This window comes from Coloeus monedula (assembly GCF_965178545.1).
Source record: "Coloeus monedula genome assembly, chromosome: 1".
NCBI lineage: Eukaryota > Metazoa > Chordata > Aves > Passeriformes > Corvidae > Coloeus > Coloeus monedula.
Genome location: NC_138781.1, coordinates 136,960,340 through 136,977,859, shown reverse-complemented (window position 1 = coordinate 136,977,859; position 17,520 = coordinate 136,960,340). Strand labels below are relative to the sequence as shown.

The 17,520-nt window shown below is 39.6% G+C and overlaps 1 protein-coding gene across 1 annotated transcript in view; it reads right to left on the bottom strand.

Annotated features, from left to right (window-relative positions):
• Positions 1-1,792: 1,792 nt before the first annotated feature.
• The window catches only part of LAPTM4B (lysosomal protein transmembrane 4 beta), a 61,695-nt gene continuing 45,967 nt past the window's right edge, over positions 1,793-17,520 (bottom strand). The window contains exon 7 of the mRNA XM_082297201.1: positions 1,793-3,758. Coding sequence (XP_082153327.1) covers positions 3,684-3,758 — 75 coding nt within the window. The 3' untranslated portion in view covers positions 1,793-3,683. The remainder of the gene's footprint in view (positions 3,759-17,520) is intronic.

Here is a 17,520-nt window from a genome sequence, read left to right as displayed (position 1 = left end):
CTCCCATGTTCTGTTCCTGTTCCTGCTCCTCTTTCCATTCTGCCCTTAGTAGTAGCCAACTCTTCCATTTTGCACATTCCAAGCACCCGTGTGCACAGACTTGTTATTAGCAAAAAATTTTTAAACTGTTCATGGTATCCCTAGCCAACAGGATAGTGGTGAGGAATGCCCTAATTTGAAAGCACAGAATTTGGAATTTGTTTGGAACTTGTTGACTAGTTATCATTTCCTCTGCTTCCTTGCCAAGATTTTATCTAGCTTTAAATCGATTTGATGTGGCCTTTGCTAACATATCAAGACTGGATTGTTTTTACAAACCAGAGGTTTTCCCAAAGAAGTACAGACAGGCTAACACCTAAACTGATGGTTGTTAGTAATTGTTTTAGAAAACTTCATGTACTTACAAGCACAAGTGCCACACTGTTAGGTCACCACTACAAATTCCTCGTTGCTTTCTCCAGTACGATGCATGGGTGAGTGTACAATGAAGGAAAGCTGCATGGTTCAATCAGGAATAAAAGCATCAGGCACATATGCAAGAAGCTGGATTTGTGCCTTAACATGTGAAGGATTCGTGAAGCCTGCAATGCCTTGTAACAGAAATTTAAAAAAAAACCAAAAGAGATTTCAGCAAAAGATCTACTTATATTTCTGGTACTATTGAAATTTAGATTCCTGTTTGCTGGTTTTGGCCTTATACTTACGATGTTTCATGCCAACATTTCCTGAAAGTATTTTCTTTCCACTCCTAAGTTACTAAAAATTATTAATAAAAAAGCTGCTATATTAGAGTTTCAGATACAAAACCAGGAGAGCATTTGAGTAAGCAGATGCTCCTAATATCTGTGAGAAAGGGAAAAAAATGCAAAGAACATTGGAAAAAACTGTTAGGAGTAAGCAGTTCCCAAAACACAGAAACTTAAGAAGCCAGCTTTTTAATGGGCTTTCTGTGTCACAAATGACTATTAAAAACAAGTTATAGAATAGCTGTGGTGTAAATTCTCCAGGATTATACATGGAAATGGAGAACGAATTCAACATCTGAGGACAAAACTCCTTCAGCTGGAGTTCACGTCTCTTCATGTAACCCACAGAATCTCATTTTTGTTTGCAAGCAGTGGAACTCATCTCTCATAGGGATCCTCCAATACGTCACCAGAACTGAACTTATATTACATTATCTGTTACCTCCTACCCAGCTATTTACTCTGTGTGCAAGAATGTCATGGCTTTGATACCGCAACCTTCCTGCCCTCTTTAACTCCAATGGGACCAAATCCAAGAGGAGTTCTGGCAAGACACACTGTACTCACATTTATGCACGCATGGGGTGTGTGAAGAAGTCTTGATTCTTTAGTAAGACAAGCTAAAGTCTAAAGAAATTTCATGTGAATTAGCCCATTATCCCTACTATGGTGTGGAGAAAAAGTAGCCCTAACTTTCAGTGTAGCTCAGTTTAGCCCTGTTCTGTATTACACACTTCATCAGACCTGAAAAAATGCTTGCAGTTTTGGACAATGAACTAAAACCTTGAATTATCTTTTGGTCTTATTTTGCAATAAATTATAGAATTTATTGTCCTCTTCTCTATTTATACAGTATGGTGGGAAAGCTGGTGAATTGACTGATGAGTGGACTAAAAAACTCTCTTTTAGTCCTCTACAGAGAAAATTCTACCGTGACAGACTGATTGGACAGGAATTCGTATATGTTTGTGCTTGAAGACCATAAAAAATTATTTCCATAGTCTTGAGGAAACACCCTTTTATTGTAGAGAAGTTTGTATACACAGATGCAATGTATTTACAACCAGCTTTTCTCAAACAGATGACTGTTTAAAATCCTTCACAAATCTGTCAAGAATGAAAGAAAATGAAGCTCAGAAGCTCAGCCAGCCAACACAACCCCCAAATTCAGATTATTTCCCAAAGATATCTGTAATGAGAGTAGATGGTGTTATTCAGAAGGAAAAAACAGGACTGTGACAAAGATCACTGGATGGATTTCAGGATTGGTTCATTCAAATGCATTGCTTAGTTTGATCTCAGAGTAGATAAACTGTGAAGTAAAATTCCAACAAGCAGATGGGGACCTGCCTTTTGCCAGGGGTGTGAAAGAGACAGGCAGAAAGAGCCTGTCCTTTCCTTCCCTGGCCTCTGCAAGAACAGCTCACAGCTGCAATCTCTCCAAAAAGAATTTGTTGGTCCTGTGTTCCCCTGGAAAAGCTCTTTTCCAGAAAAAGGCAGGAAAAGTTCCACATTTCTTCAGTCTGCAGAATGGAGACAATGCACTAAGGGTGAGAACAGCTAAGGAATCCTCCTTAGGAAGGGTGTGGACTCACGTGCCAGCCCAGCCACAGGACAGATAGCACCTTGGTGTCTTCTGGTGCCCCTCCAAACTGTGACCCAGCTCTGCACTGACCTGGGGTGCTGTGTAATGGCACCAGTTTAGCTTCAGTCTGTTCAGTCACCTCAAATGCAAAGGAGACAACACAGGGGGAAACAATGAGAGGTAGAGACGCACATTATATTCCCTTTTCATGTTCCTTTTCAATTAAAAGCAGAAACTTCGTCAAAACAAAAAGTCACATGTGCAGGAGGCACTTCTCTGGAGAAGCAATAAATACCTCACACAAGCATTCATGGATGGATGAGTCCCATAAGAAAGATTCTCAGTACAACCAGTTCAGTCATAAAAGGAATCTAACCCCCCAACACTGATGTATATGAGAAACAGGCAAAACATATCTGCTGGTGCTCAAGGAAGTTACATGCTTAAGTTCCCCACAGGTTGGAAACATGTATCTTAGAATCTGCATAATTTAGTCTACACTCAGCAGAACATTGCGGTATTTACAGGCACATTCCAATGGGAAAACATTTGCATGTTAAGCGTGCAAGACACAGCTTTGTCACCTAGTCATGAGACTTTAAAAGCAGGGATTTTGTGAAGTTATTGGGGAGGAAAAAGGTGTGTAGGCAGGAAATGAAAGTTATCAGAATTTGCTAACTTTTTTTGAGCATTAGAATGGCTTCAGGCTGGTACAAAGTGATTCTGTGTAGACCACAGGTTCTGGCTTGTTACACATGGAGTGCTTTGTCTATTCTCATTTCCCATATTTATCCTTCCCAATTCAATATGTTTCCCATTAGCCCGGTTGATGAGAACAGTGCATAAGACTAATTCTTCTTGCAATCATCATCATTCATAGCATAGTAACTTCAAAAATTCTTGCAGAACAGGAATGAATTGGAATGTGACTTTTTTGGACTTGGTCTGTATTCTGAATGTGGGCATCTGAGAAACATATTTGTAATGCTTTGGAAGTTTTACAAATAAAAAAAATAAAGTTACACTCTGAACCTGATTGAGAATGCTAAGTTCTATGTTCTCTAGCACTGCAGGTCAGACATGGTGGGAAAAGCTATTCAGTGACTACTGTAACCCTAGCGCTACCCCAAATTATTCTGAAACTGGTTCACTAGTTTCTGAAACACTACTGTAGTTGCAGCAAATTATTAAAACTACCTACAGAATATTAATCATACAATTTAGGTTTCAATATGTCAGCAAAACAGCAAAGTGCAACCCACAGAGGTTATATCCTGGAAATGAAATTATCAAACTATTGCTTCAATGTCTGTAGAGTAAAGCTATCCTTCCCAGGGACACAGCACTCTCACTTATGCTGACACATAAGGTGGTGGTGGATCTTTAGCAGTTCCATTCACAGGATCATCATATGGTGGTAACAGGACCTGCAGGAAAGAAAAAAAAGTGTGTATTTTTCAAAAAGAAGTCAGAGATAAAATTTACAGAAAAGAAAACCCCTAAGGCCTTGTCCAAAATCAAACAAACAAACCCCAAACCTACAACAACAAAAAACCCCAAACCAACAAAAAAACCCCTCAAACAAACCCCAAAACCAAAAACCAGTAAATTATTAAGCAGGAGCAGAATAGCTAGGAAAATAAATAATATTAGCTTGAAATTCCTCCTTTTCAATTTGTACACTGTTTTCATTATGAAAGAAAACATTATTTCATTTCTTATTAACCCCAGTGACAACCTGATTTCAGCCGTTCACTGCTGGTACCTGAATTTGTTCAGTTTGGCAGTGATAGTGGCTGCTTCTTCTGCAGTTCTCCTCTGCCAAGAGCACTAAACCTTGTCTCCTGGAGGAGTGCTCAAACTGCCAGAGTGAGAAAAGTCCCAAAATTCTCTCCTTCTGAGCCCTCCCTGGAATAGCCAATAATTATTTTGGAGTGGGGAAAAAGAAAGTAAATGGAGAACAAATTACCCAATGCCTAAATAAATCTCCAGTTTTATGCTTCTAGAGTACTCAGCCACGAGAAGGAAGATCTATACCCTCAGAGGCATTTCAGTGAATACTTCAACATCTGATAGCAATTAGGAAATTAGGACAGGTTTAATCATGTATCATCATCCCCATTCACTAGAGGACAGGCAGCTTTCTAGGACATGGGAGATGCAAGTTCAGGCCACACAGGGCAGAGGAGAGATTTGAACCAAGATTCCTACTTGTTTAGGCAAGCATGCTAGCCATCATGCAATTTTTAATGGCATCAGCACTGACATTAGTTAGCTTGCATGTGAAAAGGCGAAGGAGGAGCTGGTCTGTGAACCCCAGCAGTGAGTGAGGATAAAATAGATGTCTGAATGAAGAATGAGTGTACATTTCCTAAAATATCCCAGTAATGTGTAAGAATATCACTGAAGTGCACTGTCTGAGATACTTTATGCAGCTGATGATAAATTATTCGTAATGGAATTTCCAGATTTCTCAGCATTGCTTTGTGGTCATTAAAGAGCTGATTGTTTAAATGTACATTGGGAAAATCCTGATGTCAATAAAGCCAGTGGGAATTTTGCTATGAAAGGATTTCACCAGTTCTTAAAGAAGTTGATAACATGCCTTCTGCAAAGAAACATCCATAATCATCCCTTTTGGACCTCAACCACAACATACAAAATCAGTATGAATTGTTTTATAGATTTAAATAGACTTTGGATCAGACTTTTGTGGGATAGTTCCAAGTGTGATTCACATTATACTCATGTGAGTTTACAAACATGCATTGATGACCATGTGTTCAAGTACATCTGTGCACATTTGTTAAGATTACAGAATGGCTACCTTGGCATCTTTAGCTCTTAATAAAAAAAGTTTCATTACTTAGAAAAGGAAATAGTCAGAGCCTTTGCTCTTCATTAATACCATATGTTTGAGCTTGTAAATGCGGTATTTTATGCACTACACAATCTAGAAACCCTTGTATTTGAAAAGCATTTAATATATTATTAAATTTATTGCACCTTAAAGGATGCAAGCATCTTATGATTACTTATCTAGTGAAATTAGGACAACACATAGAACTTCAAATAAATATTATGATAAAAATCAGAAATATATTTTGCAATGTAACCTTAGTAAATCACAATGCTAAAGCATGTTAACTGTGAAAAGCACTACAGATGAAATCCCCTCCCTAGCGCTGCTCACTAGTTTAATAACAGGATTTCTAGTTAAATCCTCATGTTACTAAAAAAAAGCACTACTTTCTCAAATATACTGAAACATATTCATTTGTTTATTATGATGCAATATGATTAGTAATTAAATCTGATCTACAGATGACTGAAAATTAATCAAGTTCCCTTTGTGAAGATTTAGGTGTCTTACTGCACTTTTGTAATGCTATGCCCCAACCTGTGGTCCATTTCTTTCAGGTTCAGAGTCTGTTTCATCAGGTGTGACAAGAAGTGACAGCAGATGCAGTTCAAAGAGCTGTCCATCTTCCAGCTAATAAAGATGAGCTGATGAATACTGGACAATACCTCTTCCTGTGCTCTGGTCCTCTTTTAGATCCATGTGTCCTAAGACTAATGTGTTTACATCAATATTACTATTTCAGCATTGAGGTTGCTGTCATGTCCAGTAGGTCTCCTGGCCTGGAGGATTACTGACATGAGTGAACTTCTCCATTCCCTTCACTCCTGTATGAAACAAAATCTGTCTGGTAGGAGAAAAGCCTCCTGGTGAAGCTTTTACATCTTGGGAGGTAGGCACTCTTCTTCGTTCTGCAGACCCAAACCTCACATAAGGGTCAATAGCCCCAAGGACCCTCAGAAGACACTTTCTCACTTACCAACAGTTCAACAAGAAGTGAGAGGAGATAGAAATGCCTGTAGAAGTCCAGACAGCAAGGAGACAATACACTGCTATGCCTCCAACACTGACGACCATTCAAGTGGGCAAGTTGGAACAGAACGTTCCTGGAAAGGTAGAGCTGTACAATGGCAGGGCAGTCCCTTTCTGGGGGCAATTTTCCTGTTCTGTGGTGACCACACAACATACAGCACAAGTGCAGAAGCAGGGTCAAACAGCAGCCATATCCCTAGAGAGGACTATGGACCACCAAGGACTCCAAACACCCTCCAACTCTTTTTGGGAACTCTCCATTGGAAAACTATGTGTGCTCCATAGTGTTGCATCAGACTCAAAGAATCCCCTCCCTGGAAAGGATCTGGGTGCTCCTCTGCTAACTTGAAGATACATAACCTGATGAACTTTTTGTTTTGTGGGCCCCCACCCTCAGTGAAGCAAAAGTGTGACCATTATTTTGACCACAGACATCAAAATTACAACCACCAAATCTTGTCACTGGATCCACGGGCAGTTATGTCTTTCCTCTCCACTATCTACTCTTAACCTTTCCCTCTCTCTCTCTTTCTTTCTTTTCCTTATATATTTTCTTTGTGATATTTTTATAGAAAAGAACCAAAAAGGCCACATTCCTCCTTTCTGCTGCAATTAAATTGTTTTAAAATAAGTCTGTGTTATATTTACACTGGTCATTCAGTAATATTTCACTCTAATTCACCCCAAGGGGTTTATTAACAGGAACCTCAGTTACCCCACCTCAGTGGCAGGTCATAACAATACCTCCAGGAGCCATTTTGGAGAAGTCACTGGCTAAATCCTAAGGCATATGGATTTCTATAGGAATATTCGAAGTATGTGGGATATGAACTGGGGAGGCTGTTGAAAAGGTTTGGAAGTTTCACAAGAAAATATTTACACTAGAAGGCTAAAGCGTATTTGCCAAATGTTTTTGAAGTTTAGTGTCACCTTATTACTGGCAATGGTTTTGTTTGAACAGTTCTATCAGTGAAGACTTTACAGGCTTACACACCACACATTTTTTTGTTCCAATATTTAGATATCCTGATCTTTCATTCCCTAACATGAACAAAATAGTCATAAAAATAATCAGTGTAGAAGGAGCAGAATTCAAAATTACTACCTTCGCCCAGCAGTGTTTGAGTTAAATGAAGAAAATATGGACAGAATATTAGACAAAGGTTATGGTAAATAAATGTAATGGACAACAAATGGAAGAAAACACTCAGTTTGTTGAATACATGGCACCAGCTGGGATGCCAAGTGTCTCACATCATTCATACAGCAAAAGCCCTTCAAATTAATTTAACTTTTACTTTCCATCAATGTGGTTTTGTTACTGTTACCTAATCATGTGTCAATTTTAAGTCTAAATAATCATCCTTCAGCTTCCATGACAGTTTGAATAACTCTTCAGCCACCTCTAATTACAAATCCTGCAACTCTGCCTCTGTAAAAGATTATTTTTTACAAAAAACAGAGTTTCAGGCCCTTACTTTCCCTTAATATTTTTTCCAGCTTTCCTCAATTCAATCTATTTTGGCAAAAGGGAGAAATATCATAAAACCTGAATTATCTCAGCTTTTAACTGCTTACTTTTAAAATGACCAATATTTTACATGAAAAGATAATTTCATTAAAATTTTAATCACTGAATTTATACCAAAGTAGCTGAGATGAAAATCTGGATAAGAGTAATTTTCTGGAGTAATTTCTTGTGTTAAATTTCAGCATGGCTAATGGAAGCAGCTAAGTGCCTTGAACATAAGCCAGCATAGATATTCAGGCACTACATTATGCTCTCCAGAGACATAAAATGGAAGCCAGTCACCAAGCCAAAGGGTGAGTTCAGAAACTGGAAAAATAGAAACTCACTATTCAATCTTATCTATGAATCTACTTAGAATGGATATAGTCTAAATTAATTCACAAAGTACAAAAAATATATGCATATTTTAGGTACATGGTACCCCAAGGCAGAACATCCACTCAGACAACCGACACATTTTACTTCCCAGGCATTCCATTTTTGCATTTCCTTGTTTCTTTGTTGTGAGTTGAGAAAAATGTATGTTAGTTGGCTGAATGCTGTGGGATTAATGTTTGCAGAGTGTTTGCGACTGTCACTCACAAATTACTACAAAAATTATGAAGGACCCCCATTTTTTGGAACTCAGTGATCCCTATGTAAAGACATTCTGGCTTTTTATCAGTAGACCAGCAAGCGAGTTTGGAAATCAGTTAGTTGCAAAGTTCAGTCCTATAGCATGCCTAGAATCTAAAGGACAGAAGCTCCTAACTTCTTTCACAAGCCCTATAACTGCATTAATTGTTTTTAAGAACCATGTACCATTTTAACACCATCCTTTAAGACGCAGCCAGAGGTAACATTACTCACTGTACAGTGTAAAGGCATCACACAGAGACTCTCAGATCAGAGCTCTAGGGGGTCTCAAACCAAGAGGGGTCAAACCCACAGCTCCAATCTGCCATATAAGATTTTCAGTTAGGTTCGAAGGGCCATTTTTTACTGTCGGAAGGAAGGAAGGAAGGAAGGAAGGAAGGAAGGAAGGAAGGAAGGAAGGAAGGAAGGAAGGAAGGAAGGAAGGAAGGAAGGAAGGAAGGAAGGAAGGAAGGAAGGAAGGAAATAGAAGAAACTGGGGCTATGTAGCCCATGCTCAAGTGGGACAGGGAATGCTGAGTGCTGGGCTTTGCCCCCAATAGCATTTAAGCATTTTGTGATAAGCAGTTTTGTATAATATGCAGAAGTAATCCATAAATGACCCATAAGAAATCCTGTTCCTGACTTAGCTGGTGTCATCTGAGTGGTTTGGTTAATTGTATTACATAAGCATCTCTCTATTATAAAGCACATGATACAGGATGACCTTCTCTGAAAGAAATAATTACCAAACAAGTTTGCCAATGGCTATAACATATTCAGTTAATATAAGCATATGTCATTTCATATTTTTTACATCCTGGTTAATCTGGTTTTGGAGAATAAGTTTTTTAAGGCATTGCTTAGAAATATATCTAAGAAGAAACACAGGTAAATACTTGAATATTCAAACAGTTTGTAGTTAATCTTGTCCCAACAGTGTTTTGTTTCTTTGTTTGCCTGTTTTGGGGCGCATATTGCATAATTTCAATAATCACTCCATATCTTTGCAGCTGATTCCACATTTACTTGAACTTCCAGGAGAAAATTTTCTTTCTTCAGCACATGTACAAGTTTTCTCATATTGCTGGAGTGATTCCTGTTTGAACTCAAGCTCTTAGATCTCCCCTTTCTAAAGGAGAAAATGTGTTTGGTTCCATATAAGTAAACTAAAATATTTCATCAATTGATTATTTCTGCATTCTCACCCAAACCTCACTGAACTCAACAGAAGTCTTTATGTGTCTCCAGAGAGCTTTGGATTGCTTTTTCCAACAGCCATTTGTATTCTCCACTGGATGGAATGGTACACAACAGCTTTGAGTTTGAACAGCATTCTGTTTGGCTGATGTATGAAACATTTGTGAGTTCTCATGACAAAAAACCTTGTTGATGTCTTGTTAGAAAAAAACACAACTGTAATATACTTTTACCCAACACCTTCTAGAACTTAAATTACAAAAAGAGCTATAGATTAAAAATATTTTTGATAAGTACTGATGGTTATAGTGAACATTCAGGATGTTTTCTCAAACTTTAGCTTTTCAGTAAAAACACTGTCACTTCATGCTGAAGGAGTTCAGGTTGCATCACACAGGAGACAGGGACAGGTGACAATAAATAGTTGTGTGGAATTAGAGTCATTACTACTGCAATTTAATCCTGGTCCCATTGCTATCATTTGGAGCTCTGACAAATTGTTTGACTTTGCCTTAGAAGGATCTCACATTTGTAAAACAGGCATATTATTTGAAACTTCTTAAAAGATGTTGGAAGCATCAAGACAGAGTCAAAACTCTCTTGATGATGATGCCTTTTCCTGGTCTTAAAATCAAGAATCATACATGGTTAGAAGGGGAAAAGGGATTTTACCTTGGTATTTATTTTAAGGACTCTTAGGTGCACACGTCCAGGTCATATGCATTGAGATGCACCCCACAAAAAATGCCCCCCCCAAAAGATCTGGTATAACATTATAGGTTTTACTTATTAGCATATCTATCAAAGATTCCCCAATGAGAGGCTCAAGTGAGCCCCCTCTCCAAGGAACCTTCCCCTGGATGGTTCTATCTTAGTTTACAGAACGTGTTCTGGACAGAACCTTGGGGTCTGGGGCACACTGATCCCTAGCTACGAAGCTTCTAAAATGTTTAGTCTCTTAGCTTGACTAACAAGTCCAAGAATGTAGGGAAAAGCACTAAGAATACAGAAGTTGTAAAAAGGTATAACAGGGGTATAAAAGAAAAGGCAAAAAGTCTTCATGGCATCAATGACACTTGCATATGACTGTATGAGATATGCTAAATTGTGGAAATATTTACAAATTAAATATGTATTTGAAGAAATTTCAGCCTGTGCCTGCAAATGCTTATCCCAAGCTCTTCACCACAGCTCTGTATGTACTGCACATCATTCTTCCACAGAAGTGACCTTGACATTTTACACACCCAAAGCCTTAGGGAAGGCCAATGTGAATAAGTGGGGAGGAAAAGAAGAGAGGGCAAAAGGAGCCTTTTCTTCCACACAGGTCAAATACAAAGTGTCAGCGGGCTCAGGCCATATTCTGTGTTTCTTAAAAAGAGCAGGGAGAGTAGCCACAAGATGAATAGTGTTAGACAGATGGGAAGCATATGCCAGAGCCAGTGCTGAATACAGTGCTGAAATACAGTCACCGCATGGTGATGCATCAGGTTCAGAGACAACTGAACTGAAAGAGGTTTTAAGCAGCACGTGCCTAATTGCACCGATCCTCTACTCTGGGTTCATTTCATCTCAGTGATTCCAGCCATGAACAACTGACTTGCACCAATCTGACACCATTGTGTGGTTTGGAGAGGCTTTAATGGTATGCAATCACATTCACTAATTTCATGTTTACTTGCCTGCTGTCCTGTCATTCACCCAGCCAAGAGGAGCGGAATTTCCCCCCACAGCTGTGGTGCTTTGAGGAGCCATTAACTGCAACCTAAAGCATGTTCAGCTGCAGTGAAGTGGCAGCCAGCCTACAAACAGCTCTAGAGGGAAGGCTGCCACTGAGACCACCTGTCTCATTCAAGATAGTCCCAAACGTACTGTTGGGAACTTGACTACACAGATGTTATGAAGATCACCTGGGGAAAACAGAAGATGTCTGTGCGCATACACAGCTACAGCCAGCTAATTGCTTCACTCTGTAGGCTGAAAAGGCTTAGAATAATTCTCTCTTTGCAAGGTTTTCTTGTCAAGCTTGACAATGTGGTTTTCTTCTGAGCAGTCCAAGATTACAAAGGAAAACATAAAATTAAGGTATATTTTTTGCTTAAAAGTTTCTGAAATCCAGATCTTCTCAATTCAAGCTCTGTTTTGGAGACTCGAGCCACAAAGTGGTAGCTATTTCCTTTAGTACTTTGTGTGACAATGAGCTCTGGACTGGATGTAAATATCACTGATTATATAATCAATTTTGTATTTTATTTGAAAGGAAATAAGCCTACTAATGTAGCACTTGTTTTATTTCCTATACAAAATTTACTGGAAGCTACTAAATATACTGATTTTATTGAGGCTGGCCTTCAAAAGTTTTTAATGTTTCTCTGTGTAGGGAGAAAAGAAGTAGCATTTATCAAATGTCTGAAGAAATGTGTTTTTTCTATAATGAGTTCCCAAGAGTTCACAGAATCATAGAATATCCTGAGTTGGAAGGGACTCACAAGGGTCATTGAAGCCCAACTCCAGGCCCTGCACAGTACAGCCCCAAGAGTCACACCATGTGCTTTACAGCATTGTCCAAACACTTCTTGAACTCTGTCAGCCTTGGTGCTGTGACCATTTCCCTGGGGAGCTTGTTCCAGTGCCCAACCACCCTCTGGGTGAAAAACCTTTTTCTGATATCCAATCTAAATTTCACCTGACACAACTTCAGGCCATTCCCAGTGGTCAGCAGAGAGAAGAGATCAATGTCTGCCACTACACTTCCCCTTGTGAGCAAGCTGTAGACTACTATGAGGTTTCCCCCCAGTCTTCTCTCCTCCAGGCTGAACAGACCAAGTGACCTCAGCCACTTCTCACACAGCTTCCCCTCCAGACCCTTCACCATGCTTGTGGCCCTCCTTTGGACACTCTCTAATATCTTTATATCTTTCTTACATTGTGGTGCCCAAATCCGCACGCAGCACTCACCAGTGGGAGAAACAAGAAGTATTAAAACTAAATCCACTGAGAATTCAGTTTTCTATTTAATCCCTTAACAAGAATTCACATTTTACACGGACTGTATGAAAAGGCTGACAGCCTTCAGGAGAAGAGGGAGCTTTTTTCCAGTAGTGAAAAAAGAGGAATAATAATAATTCTGTGGTGAGATGCAGTCAGATGTTGCATACAAGACAAGCACCGGAGACAGAAGTAAGGATTAGCTTTCATAATGCTGCAGTTAAGTGTTTGCATGTAGGAACAACTCTCCTGGATAAGTTAAAAGGTCCATCCAGATCACAGTAATTAGTGATGGATGATAAAGAAACAGAAGTGCAAGACATAACAATGAAAGAAATTAAGAAAGGGCAGTGCAAGCATACATAGTTAAAATTTGCCCAGAATATTCTCTGAAGTGTTAGAAATTTGAATGTCAAGGACTTGCTGGGCTACTGGTCATTAGAGGAATTTTTTCTTCCACTGATTTTTCTAGCCTATATTTCAATCCATGTTGATGTCTAACACTGCAATGTCCCCTGGCAAGCAGTCCTACAGTTCATCTAGGTGTTCCATGAAGAAATACCTTTGGTTTGCTATGAAACCTGCCAGTAGCTATTTCACTGAGTGTCCCCTAGCTCTTTTGATAATCCAGGGACCACCTCCTCTGCCACTCATGACTTTAAAGACCTCTCTCTTGTTCTGCCCTCTTTCATCTCACTAAGGATCCTCACTCCCCTGCAGTGCAGTCCCCACTTACTTTCTTCATACTAAGAAACCCACTTGACAGTTTTGGGTCCAGGCTGAAGGGAGAGCTCCAAGACCAGGTATGTGAAAGGTGCTGGGGAGGTAGCTGACCTACATTCATGCTCAGGAAAGCGGCAGGCACTTTCACCCACCTGACCTGGGTCAGATGATCTTCCAGATGAGATTGACTGCCCTTTAGAAGCAATTCTCATAAGTAAATGCTTATAAATATGTGCTTCAAAGGTGCTTGTTTACAATGTAAATGGATGCTCTTGTCAAATAAGTCCAGTCAAAGCAAATGTTTCTGAGGTAGTAACAGAGCAATGTCTAAAACAAAATGTCCCTATCTTTTTCTTTTTCTTCCTCCTCGTCCCCAGATAAAAACAGCCCTGAGTATAGGGCCAAAACCAAAGCTTCATATCTGAGCCAAATCTTATTTAATATCAAATGAAAGATGTTTGACTTTGCTCTATACACAGATGCTGTTCTGGTTTCATTTGGATGCTATTGCTTGAAAAATCTGTCCAGAGTGTGCTGGTTAATTACTATTTAAAGACTTCATTGTATGTTGTCTGTCAAATAAATCCCAAGAAATCTTCCTCTCAACATGGACAGGAAGTATTTTCATGTTTATATGTATGCATTTCCTTTAGAAACCACACTAGAACAATTACAGATGGAGTAACTGGAAGCAGAATAGCTCAGAGATAATTTATAACCCTATTCAGCAGCGAAGTAGGGCTCAGTGATGCAAAATCATCTGTGCAAAGTTAGAGCTGGTATGGCTTGTTTTTCTTTGGTAAAACTGCTTGTTTATTCCAAGCCACTAGCTCTCCAAGACACTATTTAGGAAACTTTACATGAGTTTATGAAATTCTGTAATGAAGCAGCACAGTGTTTTCAGCACTCCAGATAGATGAATAAATGCATATATTTCTAGGATACAACAATATTTAGGGACAGATTGTGATTACCCTTGCCTGGGAAGAAAATTGAATTCAGGAAGCTATTGTCTTTTTTCATCATGTGCAACCTCATAAAAGTAATCCAGAATAATGGTGTAATTACTCTCTCCATTCAGAGGCATGGAGCAAAAGCCCTCTTCAGGTCACAGATGTCTTTCCTACATCTTGGTCAGCCTCATAGTGCTTCATTTCTAGTTGTACATCATGATTTTGTACAGGCAGAACAGTTATTTTTTCAATTTTTCCTCATTTTTTTTTTCAAAATGAGCATTTTCTGGATGAGCACATGCTTTCTCAAGGTGTATTCATCTACAATTCATCAGTACTGAAGACATTGACGCATACTTTCATTCTGTGTAACAAATGGTTGATGTGTTGTCTTGAGTGCAGAAAACTGTGAGAGAGCACTACTCTTTCAATGGACTTTTTAATTACCAAACGACATCTCTTTCTAATCTTATCTTTTACAATTACATCGTGTATTCCACTCAAGAGTTAACAAGACAGAAACCTGGATATAGCTCACACAGGACAGCCAAATTGTTTAACAAGACTGGTTATCTGCCAAGAGTGTGGTTATCACAGCCGTGCTTACATTACAGATGGTGCTGGAAAGGCTTCTGTGTATATAAAAAAATCTATTACTGTCAGTAAATCACAACTGTAAAGCACCTGTCAGCCAGAAACTCCCACAAACTTTTGCAGATCTTCTAAATTTAGTAGATGAATACCCACTCAGCCTTGTTCTTTCTGAAGTTGAGTGTCTGTCCCAGAGTTAATTTAAAACAGACCTTGCTTTCCTCACTGCTCATAAGACAGAGGACCAAACCCACAAGTGCTGTGCAGTTTGGAAGAGACCGCAGCGGACAAGTCCTGTGTCCATAGAGAGTCCTGAGGGATGCTTGGGAAGAGCGCAATTGCTCTAAGGGAGCCACTAAAGTGAAATGAAATGAGACTGAAAGTCCATAAGTTAACTGAAACCACTAATAACCACAGAGAGACAGACCTCTTGACCACTGCCAAACATGAGCAGCTGGGTGCTCCTCCCTGGTAGGGAGCTGAGCGTGGCCTCCAGGCGATCTCAGAGAGAACACAGCCACCCGCTGAGCCACCAGCTGTCACTGCTCCCACCCACCCAGCTGATGGTTCTTCAGCATCTGCATGGTTTGCAGGGTTGGGAAAGCTTTGTCAGAGAGGCTTGGGGTGGGAGGGACTGGGATGTGTGAGGAGTTCCTCCTCTGCTTGGAAAAGGTCAGGGTTGTGCTGTGCTGTGCTGTGCTGTGCTGTGCTGTGCTGTGCTGTGCAAGGGGATGTGATGAGGTGACACCAGATGAGGTAGTGCTGGAGCTGCAGCAGGACCACCCCTGGGGGAGAGGCTCTGCAGCAGGGCAGGGCTCCTGTGCAGGCCAACTCTATGGCTATAAAGCCTGAGTACATGGCTCATTACTGCTGGGACTCTGCCTCTCACACCCTGCTGCAATTCCCTGTTTGAGCAACACCTGCCCAAGTGGATTCTCACCTCCCCCGTCCGTTGTTGCACAGCGTAACTGTGACTTGAGCCTGACCTGGAAAATTCACACACAGCTCAGCTTAACACCCATATATCCTTGGCAACATGGATTTAAGTTGTCATTGACTTTTGCTGCACTGATACTTATCCTTGGAATTATACTGAAGACTTTGACTTGTGTTTTGAAGGCCAAAATGCAGCAGCTGTCAGATGGTAGTGAATCAATCCCATTAGGATAAAAATGACTAAAGAAAGAAACTGCAAATTTATAAACACTGTTTTTTTCCTACATTGCAACACACCCAATTAGTGAATCCAAAAAGATTTGGAAGATTTAAATTACAAATCCCCATTTAATGTCTACTTTTTAATCTAATTATGAACACTGAGAACAGATTTGTTAATTTTATTGTAAATCTCTCACAAATTGTCACGTATTAAAAAAAATCCAGTATGTTAACTGCAAATAAATATAGATTTACAATCTACTGAGGAAAATAGATAAACATGTATATTTTGATCTTGTAATTTAGCTCACAGGTAAATTTAACGACTGTCATGACAAATGAAAATGCTTTGGAAATCTTATTTTTAAACTTAAGAGGGTATTTGCCCCAAATTGACACTGTTAATAGCCTGTTCCAAACAGTACAGCTGGCTTCTGACAGCAGCTACCTAATACTAGGTGAGACCCATAACAAGAAGTGTGATTAGCCAATTGCACTAAGCAATAGAGTAAACAGGCAGCATGAAGTAATTCAGACCACAGAGGATGCTGGATTCTAATTTAAAAAATCTTCCATAAACAGGGAAAAAGTGGAAGAAAGAGCTGAGTATAGATGATAAGATGTAAAGTTTAAAAAAGCCCAGGAAATAAGAAGGAACAATCTCTTCACTAAGATGAAAGGCCAACTGACAAGGCATGGGACTTCACTGCAAGTAGAATATGAAATGCTGGAGCATCTGAAGAGCTGTTTGTTGGCAGATGCAAACCATCATGATACTTTTCTGCAACTCAGAATCAAACAAAAGAGGAACAACTGCACATGTGGCACATGCATACTACCAAGATGTGAATGGTGGCATCCATGTGGATCTGGAGCCCTTTGAAGATTCTCTCAGTAAAGAAATTACTTGTATTGTTATGCTTACACTGTGCAATTCTGAAGAAAAACAGCTCCAGCATTTAAACCACAGTTCTAGGTCTCATGTAGACTATTGCATGTGGTTACTAATGAGCCATCCCCTTTACTTACTGCTCTGAGTAGTTCTATTTATAATCTTTATTTCTTGCCCCTGATTGTTCTTCCTCTTCTCTGTGTCCTGTTTCACCTGCTTTTCCTCTTGCAGGTTTTATCAGACAGTTTCCAATACGGAAGGTCAGGGGTCCTCTGCCTGGACTCTGTTAGGAGGCCCTGAAAGGACTCAGAGAGTGAGTCACAGCAGGGATATTCATTTGTGATGTCAGCTCATTTTAAAGTATTTCCCTGGTTACTATTCACTGCAAAAAGATGTTTGTGATCTAGTGGCTCAGTAACAATGTTATACACACAAACTGCCACACAAGACCAGCTACCTGGTGGACATTGACAAGTTTGTAGGATTTTTATGGAAAATATCTTTAAAGCAGAATTTTTCTCTAAGCTGTCTTCTACTCTGACATGTACCATCCTGAATCAGGCTTGCCAGTTGGAAACCACAGGTTCCAAAGCACCTATCAGAAATAAGAGCTCTTGTCTATGGTTTATCTGTCTCTGGGATCCATCTC